This window comes from Maniola hyperantus, chromosome 8 (genome assembly GCF_902806685.2).
Source record: "Maniola hyperantus chromosome 8, iAphHyp1.2, whole genome shotgun sequence".
In the NCBI taxonomy this organism is placed as follows: domain Eukaryota; kingdom Metazoa; phylum Arthropoda; class Insecta; order Lepidoptera; family Nymphalidae; genus Maniola; species Maniola hyperantus.
Window position 1 is genome coordinate 4,764,730 of NC_048543.1, and position 22,915 is coordinate 4,787,644.

General features: G+C 36.7%; 4 protein-coding genes across 5 annotated transcripts in view; 3 read left to right on the forward strand and 1 right to left on the reverse strand.

The window, feature by feature from the left end:
* Positions 1-22,915, forward strand: part of LOC117984287 (zinc finger protein draculin-like) — a 321,299-nt gene that overhangs the window by 296,725 nt on the left and 1,659 nt on the right. The gene's annotated exons all lie outside the window — the stretch shown is intronic.
* Positions 5,463-9,025, forward strand: Hyls1 (Hyls1 centriolar and ciliogenesis associated). The gene is made up of 4 exons (XM_034971446.2): positions 5,463-5,799; positions 6,599-6,934; positions 7,626-7,807; positions 8,195-9,025. Exons 1-4 carry the CDS (start codon positions 5,673-5,675, stop codon positions 8,252-8,254), a joined length of 705 nt encoding a protein of 234 aa, XP_034827337.1. The 5' UTR covers positions 5,463-5,672; the 3' UTR covers positions 8,255-9,025.
* mRpL4 (mitochondrial ribosomal protein L4) lies at positions 9,022-11,102 on the reverse strand. The gene is made up of 2 exons (XM_069500335.1): positions 10,323-11,102; positions 9,022-9,488 (listed from the first exon to the last, which is right to left on the reverse strand). The coding sequence occupies exons 1-2, from the start codon at positions 10,964-10,966 to the stop codon at positions 9,272-9,274; spliced, it is 861 nt and encodes a 286-aa protein (XP_069356436.1). The 5' UTR covers positions 10,967-11,102; the 3' UTR covers positions 9,022-9,271.
* On the forward strand, positions 14,747-21,843 carry LOC117984792 (aminoacylase-1-like). 2 transcript variants are annotated; one of them, XM_034971443.2, is made up of 9 exons: positions 14,747-14,940; positions 16,783-16,952; positions 17,266-17,437; positions 18,188-18,334; positions 18,884-18,954; positions 19,725-19,841; positions 20,388-20,483; positions 20,583-20,716; positions 21,040-21,843. In XM_034971443.2, the coding sequence occupies exons 1-9, from the start codon at positions 14,853-14,855 to the stop codon at positions 21,242-21,244; spliced, it is 1,200 nt and encodes a 399-aa protein (XP_034827334.1). In that variant the 5' UTR covers positions 14,747-14,852; the 3' UTR covers positions 21,245-21,843. The 2 variants fall into 2 exon arrangements, with proteins under 2 accessions (XP_034827334.1, XP_069356595.1); XM_069500494.1 differs by lacking the exon at positions 14,747-14,940 and adding an exon at positions 16,256-16,433.

A 22,915-nucleotide genomic window follows, 5' to 3' on the forward strand; every position in this document is an offset into this window, starting at 1 on the left:
CCTATTAATAAATAAAATTGAGGTGCCTGTAATTTCGAAATAACTGCCTCAAATTAAGCTTATTTGGTTATTTGAACTGTACCATAACTAAATCACACGTTTTTAAAAAAAAATCTGTCTGTCTGTTTGAACGGGCTAATCTTCAGAACGGCTGAACCTATTTTGACGGGACTTTCACAGACAAGTAGAGAATTAATCAATGAGTAACATAAGCTATTTTTAACCGACTTTCAAGAAAGGAGGAGTTCTACTTTTCTACCTATATACCGGTGTACATGAGTAGGTAAATCTCCGAGATTTCTGAACCGATTTGAGTGGTAATTATTTTTTAATTGATAGAGAAACTTTGCAACAATATCTCATACAAATTTTGGATTTCAACTCCTCAATCCTGATGATGTACATGTCTTCGTCTTGGGCTACCCAAACCCCGCGCTTCACTCAGGATTATAGTTGCAACACTCTCGCCATGCTCGGGAGGCACTAACACCCTTAGTTGCAATCAATACAATTAGTTATAAGGTCAGTGCGCTCGAACGCACATTGCAGGTTCGACCAATCAGATTACAAATACCACGTTACGCTTGGGATTTATCCCGGCGCCCGTAAAGTAAGGTGTTGCATTAACCCCATGTTGAATAATAGACTATTAACTGTCTTTTCCTCCTGTTCTTTGTACGATCCAAACTTGGCAAACAATAAAACCGTGATTACTCCATAGCAAATAGAGCAACGTTATACTCGTAGGTACTTATGCGTCACAACTGCTATGCAATCCAGGCGCGCCGCTGTTTGCCGCCGGCGACGACCTTTTCAGCGGGGACAAACAATACTGAACAAATATCAAATGCGAGCATTTTCTTGCGCTACTCCGTGCATACTTCCGTATTCACTTGCAGTGCTGTAGGCAAAAAAACCATACTTACAGCCGTACTCAGAGTCGCTTAATCGTTACTTAAGTTTAGTTAAAATGAGACAGAGCTATATCTCTCACATAAATCTGTCTCGATTGATTAGCGAAATGCGAAAGTGTAACTGTCTGTCTGTCTGCTAGCTTTTCACGGCTGGTTCCCACGGGATTTTAAAAACTTAAATCCACGCGGACGAGTCGCGGGCATAATCTAGTTAAAATATAAATTATACCAATGAATCGAATATTGTGCAAATGCGCAATGCAATATATAGTTATCTTTCAGATATTGCTTTTTCATAAATGTACATCTAAATATATACATTTATGAAAAATGTATAAAAGGAAAAGGTGACTGACTGACTGATCAACATACCTACAGCTCAAACTACTGGACAGATTGGGCTGAAAGGCACGCAAATAGCAATCAATATGACGTAGACATATAGCTCAACGGATTGCGAAGCTGAAGTGGCAATGGGCACATAGTTCGTAAAACCGATAGACGTTGGGGTCCCAAGGTGCTGGAATGGCGACCTTGCGCCGGCAGACACAGTGTTGGAAGGACCCCCCCCACTAGGTGGACGGACAACATCAGACGAGCCGCAGGGAGCTGCTAGATTCAGGGGGCACAAAACCGTGGCGTGTGGAAGTCCCTACAAGAGACCTATGTCCAGCAGTGGACGTCTATCGGTTGATGATGATGATGATGACGCAGACATACGCTAAGAAAGGATTTTTGAAAATTCAAGCCCTCAAGGAGTAAAATGGTGGTTGTAAATTTGTGTAGTCCACGCGGATGAAGTCACGGGCTTAATGCTAATTCGTTGATAAAAAGCGAAAAGATTTTAGTACATACCGATAAGTAAATAATCGTTATATAGATAAAAATGGACTGACAATGAAAAGAAGATGGCGGGATGCCTATAATTACCATAGCACGTTATTTCAAAACAATTTTCCTTTTAAATCGCGTTCTTACATTACGCTAATGTACATTTTCAAGTGCAAAAGCGCTTTCTCCAGTTTATTCCTGCAGTTTTAGACCTATATGCATGAAATTTCAGAGCGTTTTAAATTGAAAACTGAATAAAACAACGCAATCTAGAAGCTCTCTACCTCTACACACTTCTTTAAATTTTTCCGATGTAGCCCATAATATTACCTAAGTAGTTATTATTTTTACGATTCGATGAAAGTCAAATCACTTATTCAAATTATGTACTATATACGTAGGTACGTAAATATAGTATACTTTCTGATGGTCACTTGCTGAATTCGCAATGCAATGATGTAGTGGTGATAATTAATTACGTAAACTTAAATTAAAACTAAAGCTACGAGAGTTCCAAACGCGGCCAGTTCTGATGAGAAGAGCCCAAAACAAACTAAGTGCGATCTCACATGCTGGTAAGTGACAAGGCAATCGAATATGAAAGCGGGCTAAGCTGGAAGAGGAACTTATTAAGAGGAATTAGGAATCAGCTTAGGTTATTATTACTACGACGGACGACTATTTACTATAATATTCCTATTATATATTATAGCAGATTATTGGTGATATTTCACTGCGAATAAAATTCGTACTCGGTTATGAGTTGGTTATAGGGCTCTAAAAAATAATATTACCCAAGTGTTGTAGTTTTAAGTCTTATCCTTTAATAGAATAGAATAGAATATATTTTTATTCAAGTTTTACAAGTGCTTTTGAATCGTCAGGTAGGTAGTTTAATTTACCACTGGTTCCTAATGCCGTATGCCAATATGTATAATGTACCTATGTGATGTATCTACCTACCTACTTCTTTTTTACACAAATATAATAATAATTTAATAAAATATGATTGGGTACGACAAAACGGTTTTTACGGTTAAGCAGTTTCTACGTGGTATCGTACTGGAACGATAAGTCGCTACGGCACTGCTTTATCGAGAGGGTGATCTCGCCACTAAGTCTAAATGTCTCCTGCCGGGATTCGAACCTGGGACCTCCAATTTATAAGACCTCAGCGCTCCCCGATGCATCAGAAAGGTTGTAAAGAGGAACTTTTAAATGAGTTTCAAACAACTTTGCTATATTAATCCAACGTTGTTCCATTATGTAGCTAAAACAAGACAAGCATCTTAATAATAATGTTTGTACAATTTCAAAACTGTATACCTACGTATTTAACTTTCAAGTTTGATAACTAGTTCGTGTTTTCATTTGGAACATAATGATGATACCAAGATGTCGATTAGTGATACACATTTCACGACTTTGTCTTTGAGTTACTAGTACATAGCTAGACCAAAATGTTCTAGAAATTTTGCATACCTAATGCGGATCCATTTGCGAGTAAAACCACTAGTATGAGTACGCCAGCGCCACAGGCCAAAGGTCCTCCAATGGAGTGCCTAAACACCGCGGTCTAAAACCAGAGGTTTGCTCGTTGTCTCTTTGCGTATGCTTCAAAGTTGAAATTCTATACCGCGGTAAAAAAGGCCGCCAGTAGATCAGCCGAGCCGACAATATTTTACACTACTGTCTGAAAAAACCCGGCCAAGTGCGAGTCAGGCTCGCGCAACGAGGGTTCCGTAATACAGTTGTATTTTTTCGACATTTTGCACACAGCCAGATAGACAGACAACAAAGTGATCCTATAAGGGTTCCGTTTTTCCTTTTGAGGTACGGAACCCTAAAAAGGAGTGTAATGTTTTCAGGGTTCATGTCGGTATGTACCTATGTACGGTTTCGCTAAAACTTCTAAACGTTTTCAATGTTGCTTTCAAATCCATTTAGTAGGTAAGTAGTTTCAGCATGAAGCGTGTTCATCCAGACAGGAAGATAGACAAAAATTTAAAAAAATACCTGTTTTGGACTAAAATAATATCAATAATAATGCTTCCTCCGATTAAAATTTTCAACTACCTAGGTAAATTTAATGGACAGAAATCGTCCAGTTACAGATTTATTATATACTAGCTTCTGCCCGCGGCCTCGCCCGCGTGGCCTAATTTCATCCCCTATTTTATCACCCTCGTGGGTGAGTTTCCAAAAATTCTGAAAAACGTATTTCTTCATTTGTAACCGAAAACCGAAATACCAATTTTCATGCAAATAACTTGAAAAATTACGGACTTTCATACACACTTTCATCCCCCATTTAACCCACTTAGGGGTGAAATTTCGAAAAATCCTTTCTTAGTGGATACCTACTCTTTACAAAGAATAGACCCCTTTAGGACCAGCGGTTTAGTCTGTGCGTTGATATATATGTCAGTCAGTCAGTCAGTCAGGACTTTGAATTTTATATATATAGGTAGATAAGTAGAATTCTAAAAGTCTGCATTTAAATGAGTGAAGAATAAAATAAACGAAGAAAAAATTGCTACTAGGTATTCGATGGAACTAAGTACAAACTTACTCACAATATTTGGAAAGAGAGACCCCACAGACCAACAGACAGAATCGATTAGTTATTGTCCTATTGCTGGAAAATTAATTTACACAAAGACCCCCTCGAATAGAGAAATTCAATTAAGTAGGTACTGTATAATAACATTAGGTAGGTATAACGCGTTTAATGAAATTTGCATGCGGTTGGAAAACGTAGAATAACACAACACGAAAACAGGCTACAATCGAAACTAAATAAATTTATTGTAAAATAGAATATTTAATTAACCAAATATTCGAATGTAATTTGCTAAATAAACTAGTTTAGATAAAATAAACCTAAATTATTTGCATGTGAAGCAAGCCTTTAAACCAAACTAACAAACAAAATGAACCAAATAGGTAGAACATTAAAATAATCGTGTTACCTATAAGTACTTATAGTACCTACTTAACTCGTCGTACCTATATAGTATTCAACGACAGTTTTGTTAATATTCTTATCTAGGGGCTACCTAGGGCAAATTATAATATAGTACGCGATAGGTCGAGATGGCAATCAGGGTATGAGGCGGGGGCGTTCCCACCCCGATTGACCGCCATAACGAAATGACCACCATGAGTTTTTAAAAAAGGTGTTATTTCTTGTACCGTTCGTGGGTACAAGAAACTACTAGGTACTGGTATTAGCACTTGAGTGATTTCTGAAAAGTTTTAAAACTGCTTTCTTATCTTTATCCTTTTTTGTAGCTGTTATCCAAATTCAAAACCCTGTCAGGTCACTATGATTCTTATCAGCAAATTAAGATATAAATAATTAGGTACCTAACTAAAAAAATCGTCAGGAACGGCTCTCGGTAGGAACGGCATTCCGAACCAGTGGTAAATTAAACCTGACTATTCATAAGCACTTTTAAAAAGTTTACATGAATAAAAAAACATTCTATTCTATTCTATTCTATTCTATTCTATTCTATTCTATTCAGAAAATCCGGTACCTAAAACTGCGATGTAGAGCATGCACGGCAGTATAGGTACGTATTATACCAATCTTACCCGCCCCTATCACCAAATAGATTTGGTCTGTTAAAAAGGTTTCTAAATTGAAATGTCAACGCATGTGCCAAAGTCAAATTTCGACTTTGGCTTTGACAATGACATTTACAAGTTAATTTTGAAGTGCGAAGTTCGTTATTTGATTTTATTTAAAAGTAATTTAAAAGTTACTTGTTTATTCAATAAGTCAATGATAATTTTAATTTTATTACTGATGAAATAATATTACACAGCTGTTACAATTTGGACCCTAACACGTGGTTTAGAAAAACATAATATTTTTAACTACCTACTTAAAAACAATCGTTCATTTGTTTTGTTATAAAAATGGATTCTGAACCTGACGACTATTATGAGATTACTTCACAGTTAGATGCAAGGGAAATACTGAGATATTTAAATAATTTAGGTATACGCAATATAAGTGGCGAAGTTTTAAAATACTTCATAACTGGTAAGGAATCATAATATAAATAAGAGCATGTTTACACCATAAATGTTTACGCCAAAGGGCGTAAATATGAAATCCTCGAGAGCCTGTGCCTTTTGGCGTGGAAACCTTGGGGCCGTAGGACCCCGCTCATGTGGAGCAAATTACAATAAGGGTTATCGACATGACCGGTGCGACCGGGATTCCAAGAGCTGGCAGCCGCCGTGGTCAAAGAATTGCTTTGGCCATCCAAAGAGACAATGCCGCCAAATCTTGGGTACAATGCCTCGCTGCTCTTATCTGTCCTTATGAAGTTTTAGATTTACTTATTTTTTTTTGTTTTAATTTAGATTTAAGTTTACATATTATAAGTATATAAACGTTTTATTACTAATAGGTTACACAAAATATATTGTGTCACAAACCTTGCATTTCTCTGCAGAATTTTTTAACTATTTTATGAAAACTAAGTACTTAGTTATTTATTTTATTTATTTATTTAAGTACTTAACATAAAATTGTAACAAAGTATGTGAATAAATTCCCATCCAATTTGGTTATGCATCATCATGTTATTGTCTATGGCAGGATTAGATCTCTCCATTATTGCATCTTTGTACAGTATGCAGCAGAAAGTAATGTACCTACATTGTTCGTGTAGGAGATAGCAAATTTGTAGAGCATTGTCTCTGTCGTTGAGACTGACAAAACATCATAATATAGGTATGAGTTACAGAGATAACGCTCTACAAAGCAGAAATGTCATTCTAAAGGATGATGTACATTACTTTCTGCCGAGTACTGTACTTATCTTTAATTTCAGATTTAAAAAAGCTTATTAAATATGACCTGCAGCACAAAGATGACAACTTCAGTGCTAAGACACAGTACTCTGAAGTTTTAGGGCCAGAAAGGTTGCACAGTGCTAGCACATTCTCTTCTAGAACTAGATCTAAAGTACTATCTGCAGAAGTAAAATGTAGTAGGGAGTGTGAAAGATTAAGAAAACGGACTCATGTAAGAACAGTTCATTCGGCTCCCAGTCTATTTCAGCAAAAATCTGATGACAAACCCCCTCGGAGAGCTTGCTCTTGTGTCAGAGTTGACAAACCGCCAGACATACAAAAGGAAATACCTAAATCAACTGTTAGTAGTAACTGTAAGTAACTCCAACTCGTTATTACTAGCTTATGCTCGCCACTTCGTCCGCGTGACTACACAAGTTTCAAACACCTTTTTCACCCCCCTTAGAGGTTGAATTTTCGAAAATCCTTTCTTAGCAGATGCCTACGTCATAATAGCTATCTGCATGCCAAATTTCATCCCGATCCATCCCGTCTAGTCGTTTGGGCTGTGCATTGTAATTATGTATATTAATGTAGAGAGTAATAATAAAACCGGCCAAGTGCGAGCCAGGCTCGCGCAACGAGGGTTCCGTACTATAGTCGTATTTTTCGACATTTTGCACGATAATTCAAAAACTATTATGCATAAAAATAAATAAAAATCTGTTTTAGAATTCACAGATGAAGACCTTTCATATTATGATACCCCACTTGATAAAGTTAACTTACTGATTAATTGAAAATACTAATTATTAGTTCATGACCACAATTTAATTTTTTTGTGTGATCTAACCCTAAATTCACGGTCTTCGGATTTTTCCTTGAATGTCTGCTATAAGACCTACCTACCAAATTTCATGATTCTAGGTCAACGGAAAGTACCCTGTAGGTTTCTTGACAGACAACAAAGTGATCCTATGAGGGTTCCGTTTTTCCTTTTGAGGTACGGAACCCTAAAAATCTTTATTTTCTTATACTAAGATAAAAATTAAGGTTTTTTTTCAGTAATCAAAGTTCCTAAACAAATTGTTAAAAGAAAAAGTGACCCAGTATCCCTGTATCATTACTACACATCTCTTTGGGCAAAGTACAAGCCAAATGTGCCAGGAGAAAATGACTGGTCTGACCTGCGGTGGAATATTAGGCAGAAGATGGTTGGAAATGTTGCATCTCAACCCAACAATAAGGTGAAATATTTTTTTAGAAAGAAACTATCAATTAATATCAAAACTAACAAGCAAATGATAAAAATGTGGTATTGAACTAATTTGAACAAAAATTAGTACCTATAGTCCACGACAGGTCGAGATGGCTATGATGTGAGGGAACGCCCGGCAAACCCGCCCTGTGTGCCCTGTCGACCTGTCGCATACTATACCCTTTCTTCAAAATTGGCCTAATCATCTTGCATCAAATAAGGCTCTGCTCTTGTATTTTAATTTTTAATGTTTTTTATGGTTATATTGATATTGGACTAAGGAAAGGGAAAGGATTAATGTTTATCAAATTCTACCTAAACAGTTCTATGTACTTAAATATTATGTAGAAAAAGCTAAGTCTTAATTCTTTTTCAGGCTACAGATATGCAACAGAAGCATGCAGTCAAAAAGAAGAAAACTCCTACTACAGCATGACATTTAAGGATTCTTTTATTTTATAACAAGAAACTTTGAAATCGCATTTATCTTCATATTTTACTATCAATATCAATAGGTCTATTTTGGACTAATTATTTTATTTTATGCTTGGCAAATACTTGGGGTGCGTTTCCACTGAATCCAAGCAGAATGATGTGTTCAATACAAGTGATGATAGCCTAGTGGTTAAGATCTTCTGTTCAAGAGTTTAGGGGTTCGATCCCGGGCATGCACATGTAACTTTTCAGAGTTATGTGCATTTTAAGCAATAACATATCACTTGCTTTAATGGTGAAGGAAAATATCGTGAGGATACTTGCATGTGTGAGAGTTCCATATTGTTCTCAAAGGTGTGTGAAGTCTGCCAATCCGCACATGGCCAGCTTGGCAGAATATAGCATCATCATCATCCGATTGTGGATGTCCACTGTTGGACATAGGCCTCCTCAAAAGAGCGCCACCACACCCTGTCCTAATATATACTTTATTATACTATATTATAATTATCCCTCCTTTTCAGTTGAAAGCACCCTTATTATAAAACGTTTAAGTTACTAATGCAGAGTTGTTCAAAAGAAATTCAAAAAGTGGAGATTAAACTAATCACGAGAATCCATAGAATTCATGTGATTAAATCAGTTTAAACTCCATTTAAATTTTTAAATTTGTCTCAAACAACTCTGCATTAGCACTTGATGATAATTGTAGGTAGGTATTAATAGTGTAATATATTTTAAGAAGTATTGGGAATAATAAAAAAAAATTAATGCAAACATCTATTTATTTTCACTAAAATGTTATCACTACCCCTATTATAAATTCGAAAGTCTGTTTGTTTGTTGGTTTGTCCTTCATCACGTCGCAACGGTGCAATGGATGGACGTGATTTTTTGCGTGAGTATAGATAAAGACCTGGAGAGTGACATAGGCTACTTTTTATCCAGGAAAATCAAAGAGTTCCCACGGGATTTGTAAAAACCTAATTCCACGCAGTCACAGGCATCAGCTAGTAATTTATACTTGACTAAGTTTAAATTTTGCTTGATGCTGTGCTGTATTTGAATGCAAATGGGTTAGTATTCTTTCCTCAATCCTTTCAGCAGCAGCTTGGGTTAAAATTAAGGTGTCATGCTTCAACATTGAATAAACATTTAATCCATATACTGGCATTATATTGACGTGTGGGAGATTATCTGTTGCCACTGTTATATTTTGTGGGGCAAAATCGGAGCTGAAACAAATAATAATTAATTTTGTAACACTCAAGTAAACGATGCATGTAGCCAGTTTTTATGAAGCATCAAACAAACATGCAGTTTTTAACGAAGTAATGTTATTGAGTTTTATCTCTAAGGCTGAGATCTATAGAGCACACTTTGACTTTGCTCTCACTTAAGATTGAGTTAAAACGAGACGGATTTATGTAAGAGATATAGCTCTGTTTCCTTTTAACTCTGTCTTAAGTCTAAGCAAAGTCAGAGTGCGCTCTATAGATCTCACCCTTAGTCCTATTCATAAATGACTAGCCACAATGATAGGAGACTTTATGCAAATAAAACAACCTCTCCAGAATTACACTATTATTTCACTAGTGACAACTGACAACTTAAATAAAATCTGTAGTTCTATTAATTTTGCACTTTCACACTAGTATGTTGTAGCTGGCAGACTAAAAGGTGTACCTCTTGACTGAAATGGCTCATGAGTTAAAGTGCAGGTCAGAGGAGGATAATATTCAATTTCTTGATTTCAAGTCGGTGCTCCTATCATGCTCCCACAACCCTTGTCCTAACTCACAAGCTGTCTCAGTGAAACAATCTAAATATATAAAAGGAAAAGGTGATTGACTGACTGATCTATCAACGCACAGCTCAAATTACTGGATGGATTGGGCTGAAATTTGGCATGCAGATAGCTATTATGAAGTAGGCATCTGCTAAGAAAGGACTTTTGAAAATTCAACCCCTAAGAGGGTGAAATAGGGGCTTGAAATGTGTGTAGTCCACGCGAACAAAGTCGCGAGCATAAGCTAGTATACCTATAAATAGTATTAGTGACTACTTACTCATCTACTAAGAGTACAGAAGGACCCCAATTTCTTTTCTCTATAAGATCAATGAAATATTCAGAATCCTCCGTGGGCAGTTCTAAATCTTTCACAATGTGCAGGTCATCTTGTGCTAATTTTGCAGACAAGGTTGATGTTAAACCATGAATCCTCATATGGAATGGCAACATGAAGAAATGTGTTTTTCCTGATCGAGGTCCATGAGCGATACCACCGCCTCGCCAGAGTGGAGACCTGATGGAACCATGTCTAGCACGACCCAAACCTTTCTGCGGCCAAGGCTTCCTTCCGCCACCCCTGACTTCAGCTCTTGTCTTCGTATGCGCCCATGATACCCAACGATATTTCTTTTGCCATTCTACATTGCGATGTATAAGGTCTATTCGCGGAACTGTTGCGTATACTAACGGATGTAGTTCGAAAAGTCCAAGCTTTTTCTCTTCTACTGAATCCAAGTTCTCTATCCACACTTCACGAGGTTTCGTATACTGGGGAGGGAACTTCCAGTCCTTTTTGACTACGCTTAAACCTCTGTTTTTATCATTAGCGGAGACTGCATTTGTGGCCGAAGAACAGAGTCGAATTTGGGTGACGGCAGTTAAATTAAGTTTTTTAAATACATTTATTAATGCCGAACTCATTTTATATGTTAAAATTTATAAGTCTAGGTACTTGGAGGTATTAGTTTCTTGTAATTTGCTAACATAACACCAATATTAATAGCAAATAAAGCAATAACCTCAAAACTCATAAAAATCTCTAATCAATCTGTCATGCTGACAACTGACACCAATATATAATGTACTCTGTGACTGACACAACCATAGATTATCTACTATATACTAGGACACAACCAATTAACCACAAACCAATAACATACAGGCTTCATACAGCATCCCTGAAGACTCGTTCCGGCATTCCTTCATTCAGCTTTATTTTACTACCTTCGCCTTGGTTGATTTATATATTTAAACTTTTGAAAAGAAATGTGCATTCAAGCTATATAAAAATATAAAATCTAAGGTAATATAGTTACATACCCGCTACCTAAGTGGTAGAATGGGTATCTTTTTAAATTTTAAAAACAAAGTTTCCAAATGCACGTTGGTCCAACCCGTCCAACCTCAACTTTTCTATCGTGACCAGATTTACATATTTGTCCATTTTGGCACTCCACTCTAACTTAAATTCGTTCGGATTAGATTGCTGAAATTTTTAAATTTCAAAAGGGCGTAGCTTATTCTTTCAGAAAATATATGAGACAGTAATAAAATATAACTAGGTATATTTTCCCCCAAGTTATTTCTAGACGACTTCCCTGCAGGTGTAGTGAACGCTCAGTCTTACAAATGAGGGTCTAAGGTTCAATTCCCGGCAGGGGTAATTGTAAAAAACAAAGACATTTAAATCTATATCATATTCGCCGTCCAACGCATCGCCACGGCCGGCCAACTACTGAGCACAGGTCTCCTCTCAAAATTAAAAGAGCCGCTAGTTGGTAGGTACTAGGTCGGTATAACCTATAGGTACTGTTGTTAAATCGCAAGATAACTTGTCGCCTAAAGCCAAAATATTCTAAAGTACAGTACGCGGCAGAAAATAATGTACATCGACCTTTAGAATGAGATTTCGGCTTTGTAGAGCGTTGTCTCTGTCACTCATACCCACGAAGTCACCGATGGATCAACGACGTCTGTGCACGAAGTAGAAGTGCTCATAGGTACCTATGTGACGTTTTGTCGGTCTCAAGTCAAATACAGAGACAGCTCTACAAAACCGCTATCTCTTTCTAAAGGTCGATGTACATTATTTTCTGCCGCGTACTGTATATTTTACTAGCTTATGCTCGCGACTTCGTCCGCGTGGACTACACAAATTTCAAACCCCTATTTCACCCAGTTAGGAGTTGAATTTTCAAAAATCCTTTCTTAGCGGATGCCTACGTCATAATAGTTATCTGCATGCCAAATTTCAGTCCGATCCGTCCAGTAGTTTGGGCTGTGCGTTGATAGATCAGTCAGTCAGTCAGTCAGGCAGTCACCTTTGCCTTTTATATATTTTATTATAAAAATCGTTAACAATTATTTGTTGTACCTACCTAATGTACCTAATTAAGATTCCTAAAATAAACACTTATCAATGTTCCAGTGTCAATAAAATACATAGATAACAAGATAATAATGAAGGTAGGTAGTATAGGTACCTCTACCTACTATAAAACATTTAATAACCAAGTGGATCCAAGGAAGCTGGAACGATGACAGCCTAGTGGTTAATACGTCGGACGGGGATCGGGGGTTCGATTGCTGGCATGCACCTTCAACTTTTCGGAGTTAAGTACCTACGCGTTTTAAGCAATTATTTATACTATATTATATAGCTCAATTACCACTCACTCACTGATTGACATAATTGTTCTCCTAGAAAGAGACAGAAAATGATATAATAATGTATGGGAGATATGTTCAGAAGTGGGATTCGAGTAGGGAAAAATTATGACATTTCAGAAAAACAAGATGGCGGCCGACCTGACTTTTGTAACTTTTTTGTTTTCCAACCGATTTTGTTACAACTTGCAGGTCTTGCAGATATTAGTAAACGGTTTTTAGAAAAAGTGAAAAAAATTGGAAAAACAAGATGGCGGCCGAGATTTTCAAAAAATTTCCTCCTGTGAAATTTTGTATGAAACTTTTTTTTTTCACTTATGGTTTCATATAGAAGACAAAGATTCCTTTAGGGCAACATATGGAGGGAGCTGATGATTGAGGATTTCGGAGACGGGTGAAGGGCACGCTCAAGGTATTGAAGATAGGTGGGAGGTGCTCGACCAAATGTCATTCGAAACCTCATCCAATTGCCAAAAATTTAAAAAAAAATTCAAAATTGTGAAAAAAAGATGGCCGCCATACAAATTTCATCGGCGTCCATCTCGGAGGGTATGACAGATGGAAGAGTGGTTTCTTGGCAAGAGATGATCAGGATCCGAAGGTCTACTCGATGGATGGAAAAAAAATTCAAAATGGCGGATTTTTTTTTTTCATACAAATTTTTTTTTAATTCAAAATGGCGATTATAGACCTCGAGAGCTGCTTTAGCAGCTCGAGCAGCGAGCAAAATACTAGTTATACTATATATAGCTCAATTACCACTCACTCACTGATTGACATAATTGTTCTCCTAGAAAGAGATAGAAAATGATATAATAATGTATGGGAGATATGTTCAGAAGTGGGATTCGACTAGGGAAAAATTATGACATTTCAGAAAAACAAGATGGCGGCCGACCTGACTTTTGTAACTTTTTTGTTTTCCAACCGATTTTGTTACAACTTGCAACAATTGAAGATGTTAGCAAACGATTTTTAGAAAAAGTGTAAAAAATTGGAAAAACAAGATGGCGGCCGAGATTTTCAAAAAATTTCCTCCTGTAAAATTTTGTATGAAACTTTTTTTTTCAATCACGGTTTCATATAGAAAACAAAGATTCCTTTAGGGCAACATATGGAGAGAGCTGATGATTGAGGATTTCGGAGACGGGTGAAGGGCACGCTTTAGGTATCGAAGATAGGTGGGAGGTGCTCGACCAAATGTCATTCGAAACCTCATCCAATTGCCAAAAATTGGAAAAAAAATTTAAAATTCCGAAAAAAAGATGGCCGCCATACAAATTTCATCGGCGTCCATCTCGGAGGGTATGACAGATGGAAGAGTGGTTTCTTGGCAAGAGATGATCAGGGTCCGAAGGTCTACTCGTTGGATGGAAAAAAAATTCAAAATGGCGGAATTTATTTTTTCATACAAAATTTTTTATTATTCAAAATGGCCATTATAGACCTCGAGAGCTGCTTTAGCAGCTCGAGCAGCGAGCAAAATACTAGTTAAAATATATATCACTTACTTTGACGGTACCTAAACTAAAACATCGTAAGGAAACCTGCATAAGAGTTCTTCATAGTATTCTCAAAGGTGTGTGAAGAATCCGCACTTGGCCAGCGTGGCAGACTATGGCCAAACCGTTCTCATTCTGAGAGGAGGCCTGTGCTCAGTAGTGAGCCGGCAGTCGATTGATGAAGATGTGGATCCGATATTAGTGATTTCGAGCAAATGTCCCAAGGTTCATTCAAACATCTAGGTATCTATTCAACTCGAAAAAGTACTATCTACGTTTAGTACCTACCTACCTATTTTATAAAGTTATTATAAACCTATCGTGAATGCAAATCATAGGTATAAATAAGAAAAATACTTATATACTTAAAGTAAGTCCCTATATCCCTAATTCTGTAATAAAATCAGGCCAACATTTTGATACCAATGTCAATCCAATCAGAAAACATTGGAAGTAGAGTAGGTAGGTATAATAAAACCGGTGTTGATTATCAATTCTTGAATACCTACCTAACTCCTAATGTAATAGCGTTTCGCACTGCAGTCGCTTTGCCGCGTCGCAGTCTTTCGGTCCAGCAGATTATATCAACACCTTCGTCAGGCGCTGTTCATTATTTCAGTGTTAAAAATACAGGAAAAATGTCAGAAGAGTACAGAAATAACCCGTCGATTGCAAACTTCGTCGAATATTTACGTATACCAAGCGTGCAACCAAATGTTAATTATGGTAAGCAATATGTAAAATATAAATATGTATGTAATTAAAATAATATTAGGTATATAATACCTATGTGTGGCTTGTTATGTCATGCTAGCGACCTCTGGTGAATCGGCGCAGCGCGCTGTCGTTTTATAAGCGAAATGTTTTGGGTTCGATTCTCAGCCTTTCAAACTCTACACTATTTAAAACTCATTTGTTTTCTGTTTTCGTGTCTATTTTTCTCAGCTAAGTAGGTATGTATTATAAAAATATATGCACAATCGTCTTATTAAGATAAATTATCTTATCAGAATCACTGACAAAGTAAGTAGGTAAATACTTTACATTGATACCTACTTGATACAATATTATATTGTATTTACGAATGGGTACGCAGATTACCTTTAGTCCGCGACAGGTTGAGATGGCAATCGGGGTATGAGGTGGGGGACGCTCCGCACACCCTCATGTCCCCCGTGCTCGCCCGCACCGTGTTAGCGCGGGGGCTGTGCGGGTGTGCGTTCCCTCCCCGATTGCCATTTCAACCTGTCGCGTACCTACTATATTTATGTAGTCTCTTAAAACTACGTTTTCTCTGGACGAGCGTATTCACTTTTCCCTAGTGTATGGGAATTATTAAACATACTAAAGGCCGCACTCAGAGTCGCTTAATCGTTACTTAAGGCATGAATTAGTATAGATAAGGAATGCCTTAAGTAACGATTAAGCAACTCTGAGTGTGGCTGTAAAAGTCGTTATGGGATGAGGATGGTAGAGCGGGGGGGTTGGGGTAGGCACAAAGGGAAGCAAGCTTTTTTTGATTTGTTGTAATCTACATTCATCTAAATTATTCATGTTAAAAATAAACACATTTAAATATTTACCAAAAAAATTTAAAACGCATAGTTTACGAGACAATGATCTCAAAAATGAAGAAATTTTTCAAAAGAAAAATCGGCACTGAAAGCGACTGTAGGTATGTTGTGGATAGGTGAGTGAGAGTGTTGACCGCAAAAATATAGAGGCTATAATGATACTTATTATAGACCTATGGCTTAAACCAGTTACTATAGGTAGCTACGTAGGTAGGTACCTATTGCATCAAAACGCACGCGCTCAATAAATCTAAAGTGAATAATAAGCATTCCATTACTATTTGCCACCGACATCCAGGAACACTTAATAATCTCACCGTACTTATATACCCACCCAGTTGGAGAGTCAAGTAACGCCAGAGACCAAAGACAAGTATATCATAGCGGGAGTCATTCAGCGCATAGGTACAATTAGATGCTGAATTTCATATGCGCAGATGAAGCGACTTAGTATGGTATGTTCCTACTTTGCAGCGAGCTGGACTGAAAACCTCTGGGGCCGCGTTATAAAATCTAGTCAAACACTCTGCGGAAGCAACGTTAAGATAACGCTTTTTCCTATGAAATGTGCTAAAATTATTTTACGCATTTTACTGTGAAGAAATATACTAAAACCAGAATAGACGTAACAATCTTGGAAGTGAGGTAGCCTACCATGACTCTATCATTACAGAATATCGATGTCAAGTTGGATTTAGGCCTAATGTTTATCCACCTTAAAACAGCCTCCCTAGGGTTTACTGTATACCTACTCGAAAACTTAAACCCTACAAGAGTCCAGCAGTGGACGTCTATCGGTTGATGATGATAATGATTAAGTTTAATAATGTGGATAAACGCGGCGGGCACATATTATTTCCGGGCATAAACCCTAAGGTATATACAATTTTTCATTAAATCTTTAATATCTGGATATTTTTTTCCAAAGTTGATAGGAAGTATTTATAGTTTCATATTAACTGAATCACCTTCACTTAGGTATTTGCACTTTCAGATGAATGCCTCAATTTCCTCAAAAGACAGAGTGATGAACTGGGACTCCAGTACAAGGTTTACGAATTGGTACCTCAGAAACCGATCGTCATGTTGACATGGCTGGGACAGGAACCCTCGCTTCCGGCAATCTTGCTCAATTCACATATGGATGTCGTTCCTGTATTCGAGGTTCGTATATCTACATCTGGATTAAACTAAGTAGCTTCAGCAAACTGAAATACATTGGGGATTGGGGTTTTCTTGAAAAGAAAAAAATGTGCTTAACTAGGTCCTATCTATTATTTTTAGATTTCCCAGCAATTTATTCGAACAAAATCTAATAAGAGATCGTTTTCAATCATTATAACATTTTAACTTTGACAATTCATCAATTGACAATAAAGTTGTGGTATTTTGTGATTAGGTATGGATTGCTTATATATAATATGTATCACTAATAAACAGAACTACTTAGGTACTTACTTACTTAATACAATTTCAGAATAGTTGGACATACCCACCATTTAGTGGACATATAGACGAGGATGGTAAAATCTTCGCTCGCGGCTCACAAGACATGAAGTGTGTTGGTATCCAATATCTGGAAGCGGTTCGGAAATTAAAGAGCTCCGGGACTAAGTTAAAGCGAACCCTGCACCTCAGCTTCGTACCTGGTAATACTAAACTCTTCTACTCGGCCCACAACTCTACAAACTTCCCTTCGATTTCTTCACACCTCTCTATTCTGTCCTCATCCTCGTCCCTCGTCCTCAGCAACGTCTGAACAATTAAATTAATTGCGGTAGCGTCGAATAGTTTGCCTTTGCCACCTTATATCTGGGCAGGTTTACGTTTCCGTCTACAATCGATTTTCCGGCTTGCCACATCAGCACTGAAAATTTTCGAAATCCAAAAAGAAAACCTTTTTGCCTACATAACGCATAATTAGGTATGCAAAGCATGCAAGGCCGTCGTCGACTGCTGGAGTTTTGCAACATTAGCAAAACTATATCAATGGGCAAACCTTTTATCAGAGTTCCTGATTTGCTCTCGAATATTATTATATTAAACTCATATTCTTTTGATTTTTGTTGCACAGAGCACAGATTTGAGAGTTTATCATTGGACAAAATCTAAACATAATGCCCATTCCAATTAACTCGACTTTTGAGTAGATATACAAGATACAGTATTTACCTTTTTAGACTTTACCTACAACCCGCGCCAAAAACTTTGCTTGCAAAAGGATAGAGCTAACGTTTTTGTGTTGCTTTGAACAACAAAAGATTTGAGATCAAAGCAAACCTACAGTTCAAACACATTACCTGATTATGTACCCGATTCTTAGAGGTACGAACCCTCGCCTTAGCCGTTTTTCTCATTATATATTTGTGCCTGGTCAATTTTCACTACTTATCTAACAGATGAAGAAATCGGCGGCCATGACGGTATGAAGAAATTCGTTCTCACTGACAGTTTTAGGGCCCTGAACATTGGGTTCGCTTTGGACGAAGGTATGGCCAATCCTGGGGAAGAGTTTGTCGTATTCAACGGAGAAAGGAGCATTTGGCGTAAGTAATATAATCTATTAGCTAACATAAGTTCAGTTTACCAAGACACAGCTAGTGTGTCCAGCCAAACAAATCTAAATATATAAAAGGAAAAGGAAAAGGTGACTGACTGACTGACTGACTGATCTATCAACGCACAGCTCAAACTACAGGACGGATCGGGCTGAAATTTGGCATGCAAAGTAGAGAGTAAAATGAAAAGTAGAGTATTTTCCTCGGTGATAAAGCTGTCTTAGTCTTGGGTGAACTGAAATCCCTCGCTACACTCAGGACTCGTCTTAAATCCCTCGCTTCGCTCGTGATTTAAGTTTTTAACACCCTCACTACGCTCGGGAGTACACCTCCAGTCCTTCGTTACGCTCGCGTTTTAAATCGTCACCCGCGACAGAAGACACTGCTTTATCCCCTTGGTTAATAATCTACTAATCTTCATTGCTCGAAATAAACTACTATTTATTTATTTTTATAACTCCCAAATCATTTTAGTTGTTTCGTAACATTTTTTGACATTCAATTAAAAACTTTAAGCTAACTTTTTTTTGTAAATAGAAATCCACGTTATCTGCACTGGCCAGCCCGGTCATGGATCTCTCCTTTTACCAAATACAGCTGGGGAAAAGGTGAGTTAGAAAATAATGATTAATGACTAGTATATGATTCCACCTAAGTAATATGTTCAAAAAAGTTATGAACTCGTCAGTAAAATAATTAATTAGACATCTAAATTGATTGTATTGAACAAACGTTTACATACTCGATCGAATTATCAATTGCTTACTTAACATAATAATCATGACGTAATAAAATTTTAACATAACAAACACACATTAAAATATGTTATCGCCTACATAGTACATAAGTACACGACTACCAACTTTTTATTTTTAATTATTTAAGTCTATGTACCATAAAAATTGTAAATACATAATATGAATAAATGTGTAGCGTATATAATAGCGTAATATAGATATATTTATGCTACGAATAACGGGACGGCATAGTAACGCCACGCAATACAATACCAGTGACGTGCAGAGGGTTCGAAGTCAGGGTACGCATTAGTTAGCTGTATATCTGTCAGGCTGGACATAATAACTGAGCATTGGGCTATTTTAACTAGCGTAAGAATTTAACCAATGCTTTTATACCTTTATGACCTGCATGGCACTGCATCTGCCTAAGCTAACAATATTGTGACCAATTATTGCTATTCTTTATAGATATTTTAGGAAACTCAATTAATTTTTTTAAAGTGCATAAACGTCTAAGAATTTAATGCTGACCAAGCAGAATTTCTTATATTACCTGCCTAATCAAAAATTAGTGATGTTTAATTAGGTATATTTACCTATTACATATATTATTTGTATAATTTTAAATTTATTTTTAGCTCCGATACATCATTAATAAGTTCATGGACCTGAGAGAAGAACAAAAGAAAATTCTCGAAAGCAATCCTAAGTTCACGATTGGAGATGTAACCACAATCAATCTAACCCAAGTGTTTGTAAGTAACTACTTAACTACATTACTTACGTTAGAGAATATGAAAGCCGCAAAGCTTTGGTATCCTTACTATTACCTCTAGGCACCGAACACTAAACTAGTAGATGCCTTGAAGTAAAATAAAATGAGCGAAAAAAAAGGTCTGAGTTATCAAACTGCCGAGTTGCGCCAAAGTTTGAAATTCTGTATCTCGAATTTTCGCTTTGTATTTTAAAACATGTAAAAGTTGATTTAAAAGTTTACTAATTTGTCTTTTCACGCTGCTAACATTAGGTATGAAAAACCTCAAAAATAGATCAGGTGAGTGTCTAACGATAATTTATAAAAAGAACGTTTTATTTTTAGTTTTGCCACGCTAATACTTACCTTCTTTAAAAAGTTAGGTACAAAACATACTGTTCGTCACCGTATTCCATGAAAATTTTGCAATAGGTACCTCTTCCATAGATGTGTAGAGTAAATGTGTAAAGATAAAAGTGTAGAGTTCCAGTCGCATCTAGTACCAATGATGATGACGTAGCCTCTATTATTAATTTATATATTTCAGGGTGGTATTCAATCAAACGTGGTTCCGGAAAAATTAACAGCTGTTTTCGATTGCCGTCTAGCTGTTACGGTAAATCATGAAGAATTTGAAAACATGGTAATTTTCTTAAAATAGTTCTTGCTTTTGATGCTAGAGTTGCCTCATCTGGCTTTCCAAAAAGCTACTAAACGTAATATGAAATTATTAAAATTTTAGGTTCAAAGGTGGTGCAAGGAAGCTGGTGACGGAGTAACTTATGACTTTGAACAAAAAAATCCGTGTGTTGAAGTCACGAAAACCGACGATTCTAACCCATACTGGATGGCTTTCAAATCTGTAGCTGACGAATTGTAAGTTAGCAACTTTTTGACTCTTACGTAGGTATGTTCTTATTGTAGGTATATGTATGTATATTTCTTACGTAGGTATTTAAGACACACGGCCAGTGTATTCAGCCAAGTTCCTATAAGAACGGCGACGCACTGGCAGTATTTATATTATACAGCTACGGTTGAAAATACAATATTACTCGAAATATGGTGTTATTTTAATGCTGTAATCGATCACCGAAACAGATTTTTAAGTTTTATTTAATAATAAAAAAGTCCATTTACGCCGTAAAAAGTTACGCACTGGTCATACCAATTATTTATCAATGAAAATAATTTTACAGGAAGTTAAAGTTGGATATCAGAATATTTCCTGGCGGTACTGACAGCAGATACGTCCGTCGAGTGGGTGTACCGGCCATCGGTTTCTCGCCTATGAACCATACACCTGTTCTCCTTCACGATCACGACGAATTCCTTCGCGCCGATATTTTCCTGAAAGGCATCGACATTTATGTGAAACTGATTCCAGCTGTAGCGAACGTCTAACTTTTATTTTTGTGTCATTGAAATTATACTTAATTATAGTGAAACTGATGTTATTATAACAAGTATATGCGAGTTTTAAAACCAAGCCGAAGGTAAGAATATTATAGTCTGTCTAGACTAGTTTCGTACATTAATATCTTAAAATCCAATCCTCATAAATCAGAAAAGAGAGTTTGAATTATTCAAGATATAAATCAGAGAATACAGGATAATATTAATATTATGATCGTAGGTAGGTAACTAGGTACAAATTGTTTTAATAATTAAATTAGGAAACAATAAGAATTATTAATTATTTAGTACATTTAATATTATGTATAAATATATGAAAGATATTATTATTATTACCACTTACACGTACCTACTGTATACCTTTAGTCTGCAAAAGGTTGAGATGGCAATCGTGGTATGAGGCGGGGGACGCCCTGCACACCCCTACACGTCACCCCGCACCCGCGCTCGCTCGCACCGGGTCAGCGCGAGGGCTGTGCGGGTGTGCGGGGCGTTCCCTCCCCGATTGCTATCTCGACCTGTCGCCGATTTATAGGTACTTGCTGTAATTTACGTGCATTTTCTTAATAAAAATACTTGTAGTTCAATTTCTTTGTTTCATTCGTATTTCGTACCGTCTCGTCTGAACAATTTTAATGTAATTATTACTACTCAATTCATTGGTTTCGTGGAGTTGTTTAGGTAAACTTTTAGAGATCTCTAGTCTCTAAATAGGTACCATAGACTTATTATGTACCTACACAATCTTTTTGTGTTTTACGTACACCTGCGAAATTACGAAATAAATAATTAACCTGCGTAGGTATAAATAAAAATTGCGGAACCAACAGAGATTGAACCGGCATCCCTCTGGCCACAGAGTACATTATATATACTGGTATAGAGACGTCAGCTAATCTTTCGTAGTGGCGCCATCTGTTTCTAATTGCAGTAACTATTATATGTAATTTATTTTTAATTTTTTCCGGCCTTGGATACTAGTTTTTTAAGGTCAACTATATAGCTATATGTATAACAGGTATAACACGTGTGCAGGTTTGATTCATATATTATTTTTATAGGTAGTGACTTCAAAGAAAATACGAATCAAAAATTATAATCCCGCTTAGGTACACGTCGCAATATGGCAGAAATTCAGTCTTATTCTTAGTTCGGCCGCATTATTTATTATTTTATACATTGAAAGAAGTACTTTCAGTACTAAAAGTTGAGGTAATAAAACAAAACCCGTAATTTATTATTTAAAACTAAATTTTCTTTTTTTCTTTACACATGATTTTTGTACTGCATTCTCTATAGGTATTCGGTTATGTTGAATTTAGCATGAATTTATAAGTGAATATCCCAGCAGTACACTTGAATGGATGGATCACGGATGCAGTAACACTGCGTAAACAAAAATGTGGCACAAACATGGATGTCAAGGTTACTATACAAGGTTGCTATAGTACCCTTATTATAAATGCGAAAGTGTGTTTGTTTGTTGGTTTGTCCTCCAATCAAGTCGCAACGTGCAACGGATTGACGTGATTTTTTGCATGGGTATACATATAGTCTATGGGTATAGATATATACCTAGAGAGTGAAATATGCAACTTTTTATCCCGGAAAATCAAAGAATTCCCTCAGTGTTTATAAAAATCTAATTCCACGCGGATG